The sequence below is a fragment of the Passer domesticus genome, chromosome 10, assembly GCF_036417665.1.
Source record: "Passer domesticus isolate bPasDom1 chromosome 10, bPasDom1.hap1, whole genome shotgun sequence".
Classification (NCBI taxonomy): domain Eukaryota; kingdom Metazoa; phylum Chordata; class Aves; order Passeriformes; family Passeridae; genus Passer; species Passer domesticus.
In genome coordinates this window covers 21,816,208-21,829,058 of record NC_087483.1, presented here as the reverse complement: position 1 = coordinate 21,829,058, position 12,851 = coordinate 21,816,208, and the positions used below count along the sequence as shown (strand labels likewise).

The window sequence follows — 12,851 nt, the reverse complement described above, 5'->3', positions numbered from 1 at the left end:
GTTAATTAAGGACTGTTGAAACAAAAGGGAGTCAAGGAGGAAGTAAAAATCAATTTCCTAGACTTGTATTTCAGCATCACTTTGGAGTTAACCCACTAACTTCGTAAAACAAATGCCACACAGTGCAGTAAGAGCAGAATTAATGACCTAATAGGAAAAATAAAGTATTTATTGCTTATAAAAGTAAAAACTGTAAGACAGACTTTAATACAAAGGGGTAAAGCCAGTGAGGTGAAGCTGCAAAGTGGGGAAGCTTTAACAGTCAGTGCTAATATTTGTCTGCCAAATCAGAATTTAAAAACCCAATTCACATCAATGAACATAATGTGCATACTATTGTCTGTATAGCCAAAAATAAAAATTATTAAACTTTCTGCAGAACCAAGTGACCTTTAGGCGAGAGAAAAACCAGAATGCTCCACCATCACTTGACACTTTCTTTATCTAAAGCACTTCTTGCCACAGAAGTATTAGATAGTATAGTAGCTATTTGTGGATACATAAGTTTTGCAAAAACAGTTACAGTACTTTGAAACATAATTCAATGCCCAGCACAAGATTCAGATGTTGAAGTTATCATTCACATTACATAGTTTCTGGATAATTCAACGAGTTACTCTTCATATTTTGAAATTCATATATAGCTTTAAAATTCTAGTAAAGCTGAATCTGAACAAGAATTCAGCATCACAACTGACTCTCCACAAATTTCTTGAAAATATATAGAAATTGTCAGGACTTCTACAGGCATATTCACATTTCTCATGCTTTCACCTACAAAGTATACTTTTCTAAAGTAAGTTGAAATTTGGCTGACAATACCAAACAGAAATTCAGAAAGCTCCAAGTTTACTTACTGTGAGCAAATCAGTGTAATTACAGAAGAAAGTAAGAGCTTGTGTGAAATGTAAATACTACTTCTGTGTTTGCATAGCAGAAGAAACTGGCTTTTGTGCCAACACAGGAAGCTCGTTTATGAACTCAAACCAAGACACTGACTTCTGGAAGGAACATTCACCATCCTGAAGCATAATCTTGGAAAGGTTAACTTGATGCTGAGCACTAACACAGCTAATTGCTCAACACCTTACTCTCTTTCCATAATAAAGTCTTCTCTGAGATTTTAAACTTCTACAAAATCATTTTCTACTTTCTGTCAAGGGCTATTTCACAGTCTACCCTCATCAATGAAATTATCATGCTGAGCAACCCAAATCATGAGTGAACTCTCTAAGAAAGGTAATACCAGCCTAAGCATGATTTTTTTCATGGAATTAATCAGATCTTAATAAAGAAGCATGGTACCACATTCTCTTCCTATGAACAATTTATGGATTAACTCCTTCCCAACAGGTAACCAAACAGAATTCCTGTGGGAATGACATCAGCTGCCTAAATTGAATAGTAAGAGTAATGTATTTTAAGCTTCTTGTAAAGGCAATTTAGCAGCCGAGGACTTAAGTACTGGCATGGTGCAAACCACTCATTTTTCACCATACTACTATGTGAGTTCATAAATTGAGAATTACTTACCTCCAGCTACGAGGAGGTCTTTCTTTACATTCACACAAAGCCATGAAACTCATTCCAGTCTACCATTTAAAACATACCAGTACACGTAGCAAAAGTTTCATTAAAATTGGAAATACATCATTTAGTAATTCAAGTAATTAAGTATACTCTGAACAGATCCGTGCCAACATTAAAACCACCAAGGTAACTGACCCTTTGTCAGTAAATATGATTTTAAACTGTATTTTGTGTTTCCAGTTGCATATTTTCAGTACTCTAGCATTTACCAGTTAGACAAAACTGGGCTTATACAAGACCAACTCCTAACAGAGCTTTTATCACATACAAAAGTTATCAAAATATCATGGTTGTCTGCACCTAGAAGGCTGAAGACAAAGTCCAATAAAGGGTGATTAATTTAAGTGACAGAACTCATATGCTGCATTTTTCCCCCCTTACTAATGTAACTCCAAGACAGCCTTGAAATCAGAATAGTTGGGTATTTTTTCCTAGATTAACAGATGAAATTTCCAAGCTCTTATCTGAAATGGCTTGGAAGTCTGTCAAAGTCTAATATTACACTTAGCCTAGTATTCAGAGTAGCTGAGCAAGCTTCAGCAAAGTTTAATTCTAAAATTAGCATGGTAATTACTATACTAGCTTCACAACTTTGTCCTCAGGCTAAGAATTATCCCATCTTTAAGACTGCTGTACCAGGTAAACTCTCCACTAATTCCCAGTTGTATCAGCTTAATACATGTCCTGTGCCCTTGTTTTAATATGCTTAACCCTCTGAACTTGCTCATCTACCCATCAGGCTTAAGGGATGGCATCCTCATTAACTGAGAAACTCCGAGGCCAAAAATGCAGCTAAACAGTCACAAACACAACCAGAGTTTCCCTCCTTATGATCAATGAGAGAAACAAAGTTGTATCTTGAAGTAGTGCCTTAATTACTGCTGATTAACTTAATCCCTACCACCAGTTAAAAAATGAACAAGCTTTAAAGTATTCACTAGGAAAAAACCAGCATAGTCGGTTCTGTGAGAAATAAGTATTACACAAAGTTTGAGTCAAAGGATAGACAACACTAATGGCAGTTTGCAGATGTATTTAAGTATTTTACCCACATGAGTATATACATGACTATGTCCCCAAAGCCAGAAGAGAAGTTAATTCCTGCTGAGCAGTCACTGCAAGTGCACCAAGGTATTATAGCAGATGAGGAGCTTACACCACTTACAGGTAAGCCCTGTAAACCACCTTAGGTCCCTTCAGCACACCAGTAATGTCTGCAGGGAAAGGATGAGCCACATGACTGTAAAACACAAGTATACTGTAACATTTTTCAAAAGGACAATTGTCCTCAATGTAAGATTTATCCAGCAATTAGGTAGCTGAGCTGCAACAAAGTGAAAAAGCACAGATGTTGCAGCAGGCTCAGTGCCTAAACAATTTGCCTTAGAAATAAACAGGAAACACAAATTTACTTATCCTAAATACTTTGAGAACCACAGTGTAAATTTCTTAGTAACTAATCCTATTTGCAAGCTCACCAGCAAATCAGAATTCAACAAGAAAAAAAAAAAATCCTCTCTTCCTATTATTTCAATTTTGTTTTACTAAAAATTAACCAAAGGCACTCCTAAGGAAGTTAATCAAACAAAACAAAATCAAATCAGAGTATTACCAAAATGAAATTTTACAGAATGCAATTGATTCAGTGTTTTTATCTAAAACACTAATTATATTCAGTCTCGTTACCTGCATCCCTTCTAGCTCATTTCAACATATTCTGTTTCATGTATAATTATCTAATTTTAATGCTTAATTGAATATCTTAAATTATGATGAACCTCCTGAGTCCATCATCTGAGTAAAAAATACCAACACTGCACTGATTCAAGAGGTTGCAGTAAATCCTCTGCTTCTGGTTCCTTGCTAGGAACAAGGACCCACAAGATCATGTGATAATCACAGACTCTAAAAAATAGCTGACTTACACATTATTGGACTTCCCAGAACCCAGTTTCACTAATCCTATTTTAGAAGTTTGTCTTTAATGATTAAAGCTTGACTTGCATATATACTCATGCCAATACATACTTCCAGACTTAAATTCTCCATACTTACAATATAATTTCACTCTTGTCTATGAAGTATTTATGTAGTTGTTTCATTTTTGTATTGTGCACTGTTTCATCCTGGTTCTTCTACAGTATGTTGTTTTGATGTTTTGCATATGCAAAATACACATTTAGGTTTTTCCTGACTAATCTTTTATTCAATGGCTTTTGTCCTAATTGCTTCTCACATACAAAAATTCAGTATTACTAGTTGTTCTTAAAAAAGATCTTCATAATTGCAGAAAACTAAACTTAAACTGAAATGAAGAATTTACATTTAAGATTCCAAAAACTCTTTTGTTCTCCACTGTGCTTTTTCTGCTTCAAGAACTCTTCCTTTAAGGCTACTATGTTAGTTGGATATATTAACTGATTTCAGTTAAGCAGTTTTCATGAAATAAACTTAACATTGTTGTCATTGTCATGCTCATGTCTTTCCTCCCGAGAAAATGTGAGCCTTTTGAACCCCTTTGTATCACCACTACAAGCAAAGGACACATCCATTTAAATATCAGCAAATCCTCTTTACCAAAGGACAATGACATCATTAGGTTACAGCTTATCGTTTTCACATCTGCATTTTAAAAGTGATACAACTAGACCATGACATAATACCACACTCTTACCCAACCATTTTTGGTACCTTTGTTCTGGGGTTTTTATTAATTTAGCTACCATGGCAAAATCCAGAAGGTATGAGGTGAACACTCTGGGAAACTCATGAATAACAAAGCCTCACAATAGAATTCTTGGCATTTCTGGAGGGAGGAGGAGTTGCTTTGGCAAGGTGGGGTTTCGGGCAGAGAGCGTTTGGGTCGTGGCTGTTTTACAGTTTTGCCTTACAAGGCAGGTGAAGCCAACCATGTAAGAAAACAGCTTCCTCTCTCAACAAGCTTCCCTATGGAGTAATGAACAGAGAGGAAACAGCTTTCAGTGCCACCAACTTCACAAAGAGGGCAAGCTATCCAAGACTTGGAATCCTGCCCATCCTAAATTTTTCTTACTGAGATTAACTGTTGATCAAGCTTGGTGCAAATAACTGGCATACACCAGTTGTAGTGAACCAAAACAACCATTTTTTTCTTGAAGTTTTACTTACTATTTTTTTCTTTTGGGATTTCAAATCTTCCAATGCATCATCTAAAAGAAGGACATTATATATTAGTTTTCAAATATAAATTAATTTCAGTACATTCTGAACATTGACTTAATCTTGAGATACCAGGAAAAATTATGCATTGACCACTACCAACTCTAAACATCAGTAAACTTTGTATAAAATAACTAGAGTTTTTATGTAAAAATAAATCACTTAAAATGCTGAAACTGCTTATAAATTATAGCCCACTGTTATCACTTTACAGTTATAACTATTAAAAAATTTTATGTACCATTTCCTCATTAAGCAAACCAATTCTAGCCAGTGCCCTGCTTTGACCTACATTAAAACTGGTACAACAATGGACCAAATAAATTTAATCTCATGACTCAGAATACAGAAAAAAGCTTGAGGTCTAAGCATTAACATATCCAAGTACCAGATTTACTGGCTTCAGTATTTCACATAAACCTCTTAACACACACTAGTTTCAAATGCCAGGTCAATTCCAAGCTTCAAAGTTCAATATATTTCCCCCTTTCTATATTCTCAAACTGCAGCAAAGCTTCCAGTTTTTTTAAGCACAGCTACCAGAAGGTCATTTTACTACTAAATGTTAAGAGACTGTTGCAACAGGCAGGCACAACACCTGACCCCTCAAGGAGGAAGAGAAAGAAGAAAGGCCAAATGCATGTGGGATTCTCCTAAAAGTCAATGTTTGGAGCTTGACACTGACGGAAAACTCACTGTAATAAACCACCACCTAATGCAGAAGATATTCTCTCAACAAATGAGTTTTCTACTACCTCTGTTCACAGCAAGAAGATTTTCACAATAAACTACAACTTTTTACCCTTTCTCAGCTCTACTGAATGCTGGCAGCATACTTCCTGTAAAAATATACCTATTCTTACTCATTTTTAAAGACAGAAAAAGCTTCATAGAACTACAAGACACAAACCCAACCAAATTAAATACACTTTTTTTTTTTTGTGTTTTACTATTTATAAATATGTATTCCATATAATTCAAAGTTACTTCTGGAAAACTGTTACATAAAATTAAGGGAACAAATAATTACTTGAACTTTTCTAGAATGAAGAAATCCCTTTTGATCAAATACACCTCATTATTAAACGTAAAATGCAAAATACTAAAACTGGCATGCACATACTTGAAATGTTATACAACAAAAGGGTTAACTACAACCATTCCCATTTGTTAACAGGACATGGAAAAAGACAATATTTAATCCTGGGATAGACCACAGAAGATGGACAATTCCAGAAAATGTGCATCTTCAAATTACTAAGGTACCTCCTTTCACCAAATGCTACATTTATATTAGAACACATTGCCCCACACAGATTAACAGTTTAAAATGTATTGCAATGCAGTGTGGTATCATGAAAACAAATAAACAGCAGAATACAGCCAGCTATTAATGGTTACTCAAGAAACTGCCAGTGCTTTTGGTACAGAAATGCCTAGAACATCCTCAAGCATAGCCTCCCACAAAGCAATGCCAGCAGTTTCAAGTGTGGGTGTTTCTTTCTGATCACTTTACCTGCTGTACTCAACAAGAACCTCAAGAAACACCTGCCCCTTAAACATTACCAAATGGCAAGTACTGCAAAGTACTCTCAAGAAACCAACATATCTCATCTTAATTAAACCTACAGAAAAAAAATTAATTCATACTAGAGAAGTTAAAACCTGCAAGATACCTCATTTATTTTCTCCAGCTTTGGGACAGATCAGCCTAAATCTTTAACAGTTGTTTGCCTGACCAGTCCTAAAAACTGAAATTCCATCATCTCTCTGCATCACCTTCCCTGAAGTCTAGCTAAAAATTTTCTTCATTCACAGCATCATTCCCAAATCTGGTGCATACTGATTATCCAGCACAAAGCTTTATTGTACTAAATAACCAACTCCAGTGTCTCAGTATGTTATACTAACTTAGCCCAGAATAAAAATTTGGTTTTGAGCAGCTTGGCTGATAGTTTGCTCTCTCAGCTACACTTTCTCCTGCTTTACTGCTTCAACCCTACATTCGATTTTTCTTTTTCAAATATAGGACATTTATCTCTGAGGTAAAACACTTCATTTTTATCCAGTCTCTGGAACCACACAGAAATAATCCCTTTTGGCATGTTCTATCATCTACTAAACCTTTTAAACACAGGTTCAACAAAAGCACCAGACCTGCCTGTATGCTCAAAACAGAAATAAAGACATTTAAGCAAAGTAGAAAAACATACTTTTTTTTCTTACTCAGCCATGAAATGCAAATCATTCATTTCACCTTAGAAATGAATCACACAGCACCACAGAATATATGGACAATTTTATTTCTACATAAAAATGTATGTTCTGTGCTTGCACATCAAATGCAAACATTCGGTTTAAGAAAAATTCTGAAAGTGATGTTTAACTTGTAAGCTGTCACAAATTAAATACATCATGCTATTCTGCAAGTCATAAAACACAGTGCAACACTGAGGTTTTCCTGTATTATTGCTCACATCACCATGAGATATTGTTACAGGCTGGACTGCTTTCAAGGAAAGTCTCAAATGAATTCTAACTACTGCAGACAAATGCCACAGATGCTGTTTTTAAATAGCATGCAGATTCATTCTAATGCAAAATGTAACAACTTTTTATATATATTTGAAAACCTCCATTACTTCTCGGTTTTGTTACATGGCTTCCAATTTTCCTTAACTCTCAAAAAAGCAGAAAAACACCCACTTATACCTTTCCCACTCAACAACACATAAGTATGCTTTGGAGAACTTGGGAGAGGAAAGCTATTCTGACAAATAAATTAGACACATCTGCTATAAATCTCTTCCCTTTTGTATAAGGATAACAAATGACTGCTGGAATACTTGTGAGATGCAAGCATCAAGGGAATTACTACTACTGTTTATATTTCCTTTCCCCTTGCTCCTACTTCCACATCATATTTTATTCCATTACACTTCTGACACATGCAAAGACAGGAGAAAGTTAGCACAATCTTATAAGTTAAGTGAAAGATTAAGCAGTTTCCTTCCTGCTCTTTCATGAACTATGTGGTAGAAAAACATTTAGCTAATACTACCCATTTCAGTATCAACTAAAAGGCTAGTCTTGTCTTCCTGGCAGTCAAATGACCAAAAGCATTTACATTATCATAGCAAGCATCATTCTCAACTAGCTACATATTCTTTAAAAAAAAATAAAACACAAGGAAAAGTACTTACTATTTCTTTCTGTCCGTTTGGAAAAGAAAAAAATGAGCAGTGTTCTTATACACCATATTCTTTAGAACAAAAAGAAGAATTATATTAATTAAAATATATTACAGTAAGTATTTCTGAAGTCATTTAGCAAACAACACTTAGCATGAGATTTTATTTCACAAATACAAAAGACAGAAACCTTCAAACACTATTCATATAAAAAATTAAAAAATAAATTAGCACCTTGTCAACAAGACATCAATATTGCTCTAAAGAAAAGCATCTTTTCAATTGAAATGAACTCTTACTTAAGGCAGAAATAATAAGGCATCAGCAGCAATATCATCACTTGCTAAAAAATGTTCAGCTGAAAATTACTTAGTCATCATTTCTTATTTGATAGATTTATAATGCATTTTATCCAAAAAAAGAAACTTAACAGTTCAGACCCCCAAGAGATGTGTGAGAAGAATTCTAATACCAATGAAAACCATGAGATAGAGCAATTGTACAAATCCTCTCAGAATTAACTGACCTGAGTCCTAGTGATTTTAGAGAGGCCTCAGTCTACTCAGTTTCTGTAGGGTTTCAGCTGACTTAGCTGGAGCAGTTTATGTCAAGATGAAGTTAAACTGATCTATGACCATTTTACATTTGAAAGGTCCCTCTGCAATCATCAGGACTTCATTTGTTTAAAAGCTTAGAACTGCTTCTAATATTAAGCTGCCATTTTTCCTGGTAAGTTATTCAGTCTAAGCCAAGTGGCAAACCTCATACACCAAGCCATTCCAAGCATCCAAAGCCCTCCTAATGTTAATCAAATAATAGAGCCTAAATTAGCAATGTTTCATTTAAGAAAAAAAAACTATCTTAAAGGCTAGAAAAGTTATCTAGCTAAAGCAATGCATAACAAAGTAGGCAAAAGGCTCTAAGAGTTTTCATAATGACTTAATTCATAAGAACATCTTCTGTATTTATATAATGGTTGCCCAGTTAAAAATGCCTCCAAGTATTAACAACACAGCCCAAGATAGGCAAGTTGGATGAGGCACTTGGAATTTGAGAGCAGCCTATCCAAGGTAAGAGAAACAAAGGATTTTAAGTATTCCACATTCAAAGGTGTGCTATAATAACTGATCTAATAATACAGGTGGATTTATCCACTTACACAACACAAAATGTGTCTTCATAAAGTACCAAAAGAAATAAATGTTTACAGGGTTTAAATTGCCTTAAATACCTTGTTACACAAGCAAAAGCATTATTTCTTTTTAAATGTATCCTTAATAGTATTCTACCTAAAGCTGTATGCTAAATATGAAGTAAGTCAGACATCATGAAATAAAAAACCATTTTCTCTGTAAGAAATCCAAGACAAAAGTTTAATAGCAGATCATTTCAACCAATTTTACCAAAAAGAAAATATATTTCTGTGAAAATCAGAACATGCAAATTAAAAGTAACTCAAATAAAAATCAGTTCAAGAAGAGCACCCTTCTAAAATGCTAACATATTTCTTCAACTTTTCTGGTATTTCAGTATACATTTCAAATTAATGAAGTTATAGTCCTAAAACTTAACTTGCTCTACCAACATCAGTAACTTGCTGAGACCCTGAGGGACTGACCTAAGGCAGAGATAAGTTGGTGACTGACTGCAAGCTGGAAAAGGCAGACATACTCCAGTTTGATTAGGTCTGAAAAATCTCTAGAGCTATTACTGGGTGGCACCAGGCATTCAGCATGGAGTCACCTCTTGACCGAGAACAAAGACAAGCTGGCAGCTGCTTGCCATTCATATCTGCCAAAAAAAGCTGAAGGGGAATAGCTGAAGGAAAAAAAAAATCTGATAAACAGTTGCAAGTCATAAGAGAACAACAGACTGATTCAAAGTGCTAGTAAACTGACATCTAAATCAGAATTTTACAGAGAGCCATCTTGAGAAAAATAAGCAGAACTGGAAGACAAACTCGAGAATAAAAGTCCAACATGTACATTAAAACCACAGCACAAGAAGCCATTACCTTCAAAAATAAAAGCTTTTATTTCTACACTAATTCTAACACACCTATGTGAAAGGAGGATGGTAATACTTCCTCTTTTACAAGCCTTTCCTATCAGCATGAACAAGCCTCACACATTAACAACAAAGACTTTGAAATGCTTGTCCTTAAGAACAAAATTAATTCATATTGCTGCCAAAGATTAATTTGAGCTCTAATTTCTACATTAATCCTTTCCAGTCAAGATCCTGCTGCCCATGTATCTTCTCCACAGGAGTCCACAACAGCAGCATATCAGTATATTATGGATAATGCAGTATGACATACAAACACCATTTTCATCTTGGGGGTTTTCCACATGTTACATTATGCTCATCAAATTTGCAAAGCCTCAAATATTCACTTTGACTCTGCCTTTCAAGTCTAAAGCTAAGACATGTATGAACCATGCCTTCATACAAAGGTGCTGTACAAATGGAAGTACTTCTGATCATTTCAGCAAAGTAGTCAATGCACTGTGCTCCCCATGGGTAGGAAAGATGCTCAGTAGGCTGCTCTCACCTCCCAGATGGTCTGGAGGTAGGAGAGGCAGCAAAGCAGCTGTTCAGTGAGGTGGGAGCCCATTTTGTTACTTTTAGGAAAGTAGATGTCTTAGACAACAAAAGCCACTCATCAGGACAAGCAGCCAATCAGCTCAGTGGAACAAATATGTAGGCAATATTTTCTCTAGTTCACACACAACGAAGTCTGTATATTTTCTTGCTGAAGAAAGCATTCAATGATTTTCCAGAAAAACAGCTAATTCTGTAAAAGCACTTAAGATGCTGAAGTCCATTCTGTGTTAAGAGTCACCTAACACCTAAGGTACATTTCTTCATTCATTCTTGTATTTTTCCCAGGTTTATACTCTACATTTTACATGTGGATGACATACCTTTGGTTACTTCCGTATAGTAATGTTACTTCTCTGTAACATTGTTACATTCTTCTGTACCGTAATGTTACTTTTACTGCAGTAAAAAATAACACCCAAGAAATACAGTAAAAGTAAAACCCTTATGCTTATACTACATTACCTTACTGCTGCTCAGACACAGCTCTCTAGCCCCAGTATAATTTTGATAAGCTAAGTAGCTTTAGATGTTATTATCTTTTGATGATAAGACTTAGTTCTATACTAAACCCAGACCCAGGAGAGACATTCCCCTCAAAGAAAATGTCTGCCTAACTACTTGAATCTATTTTGGAAGAAAAAATTCAGCAAGTTATGACATCTCAAGGACTGTCAAAGCAAACCCAAACCCCTGCTGAGATGTATTTTCCATCTCCTTTTATCAAAGAGACAGCAGTTAGAAAATAAAAAGGCATATTTACTTACATCAATGGAAATGCAAAAAATGGAAGTGTCATTGTCAGCCTTGCTGTCCATTCGTCAGGAAGACACCACAAATACACAATTAAGCAAGTAATAAGGTAAAGAAGTGAGGAGTAGAGAAGAAGCCTTCCAACCCATAGTTTCTGTAGCCTCTGATTTTTTTCTCTAAATTCTTCTAATGTCTGTATTTCCTGCAAATAAATAGGGTTCAGTCTTATTAGTGCAATTAGTAAGAGGTTTTACTAAGCTGCCTTTAAATGTTTGCTAAAATCACCCCTATCAGTCTGTTACTTGATTAGAATAGCCAAGCAGCTCTTTGATAAATGACAATATTTGCCCAAAGATAACTTTCATAGCATAAATACTCCACACTAATAAGGCTATGATATGGGCCACTTGCACCTCCTTAGCAATTGGTAAGAAAAGTTAAAAACCAGCACTTTTTCACATTTTTAATGCATTAGTATATTTGGGACAAGTGAAAAATACCAGTATCTTATGAAAGGCAGTCTTTACTATCACATAAGTCACTACTAACCATACTCAGCATTCTAAAGCTTTCATCAGGTACCTGTGGAATGTTAAATGTCTCTGACACTTTTCTACTAACATGTCAAATTGCTGGAACCTCTCCACCATTTTACTTGTTTTCCTCTCAGTACTTTCCTCACATTAAGAGTGAAATCATGAACATCTCTATGATGCTTCTGGTATATTAATAAGTGATCAAGCAATGCTCTGCTATGTTCTGACTGCAATTCAAGTGGCAACAGAAGTACTCACAGTTTCATTACAAGGAAAACAAAAATATCAACGGCATATTTCTAAACAGTTAATTTCCCCACAGACTACAGACATCTGTCACAAATGCTGGTGAAAAATCACAATTGATTACTGAACAACCTACCCAGTTATTCTGCCCCTGACCTTACTACCACTAGTTACAACTTCTACACACAAAACCATACACTGAGGCTTTTCTAATCAACCTGAGGAATGGAACTTGGCATTAGTGACATTTTACTTTACATGGGACCTTAACAATTAGTTATAACTGAATTGTGTAATCAAGGCAGCTTCAAATCCATTCCCATTTCAGGCTCTCTAAATAAGTACTTGCCCTGTAGTTTCTCACTATCTATTATATGGTATTGGTATTTTTTAAATGACTAAACAGTAAGGGGAAAAATTATAACAATTTCTCTGATATGCAAAATCTCTACTACTGAAATAATACCAAAATAATTTAAAATTTCATTACAGTATTTTACTAAGACATGGCCAGCAAAAAGGACATATATTTCTAAACAAAAAATCAAACAAAACACCAAAAAGCAAACACATACCTTATCTATTTTTTCTAATACTTCTACAGTGGAAGGCTTTGCCTGCTTACAAGGGAAAGAAAAAAGATATTAATCCAGTATTTTGTGGATTACTGTACATTAACAGTTTCCCAACAAAAAGACATACTCATAATAGATTAATAAATTATCTATTCTAC

The 12,851-nt window shown here is 35.0% G+C and overlaps 1 protein-coding gene across 3 annotated transcripts in view; it reads right to left on the bottom strand.

Moving 5' to 3' along the window:
- LNPK (lunapark, ER junction formation factor) overlaps positions 1-12,851 on the bottom strand; it is a 40,911-nt gene that overhangs the window by 23,343 nt on the left and 4,717 nt on the right. For 2 of the 3 annotated variants that reach the window (XM_064434364.1, XM_064434365.1), the window contains exons 3-6: positions 12,694-12,738; positions 11,351-11,538; positions 7,992-8,050; positions 4,738-4,778 (exon numbers count right to left, since the gene is read on the bottom strand). In XM_064434364.1, the coding sequence (XP_064290434.1) occupies positions 4,738-4,778; positions 7,992-8,050; positions 11,351-11,538; positions 12,694-12,738 (333 nt within the window). The remainder of the gene's footprint in view (positions 1-4,737; positions 4,779-7,991; positions 8,051-11,350; positions 11,539-12,693; positions 12,739-12,851) is intronic. The other variant, XM_064434366.1, reaches the window with a different exon arrangement.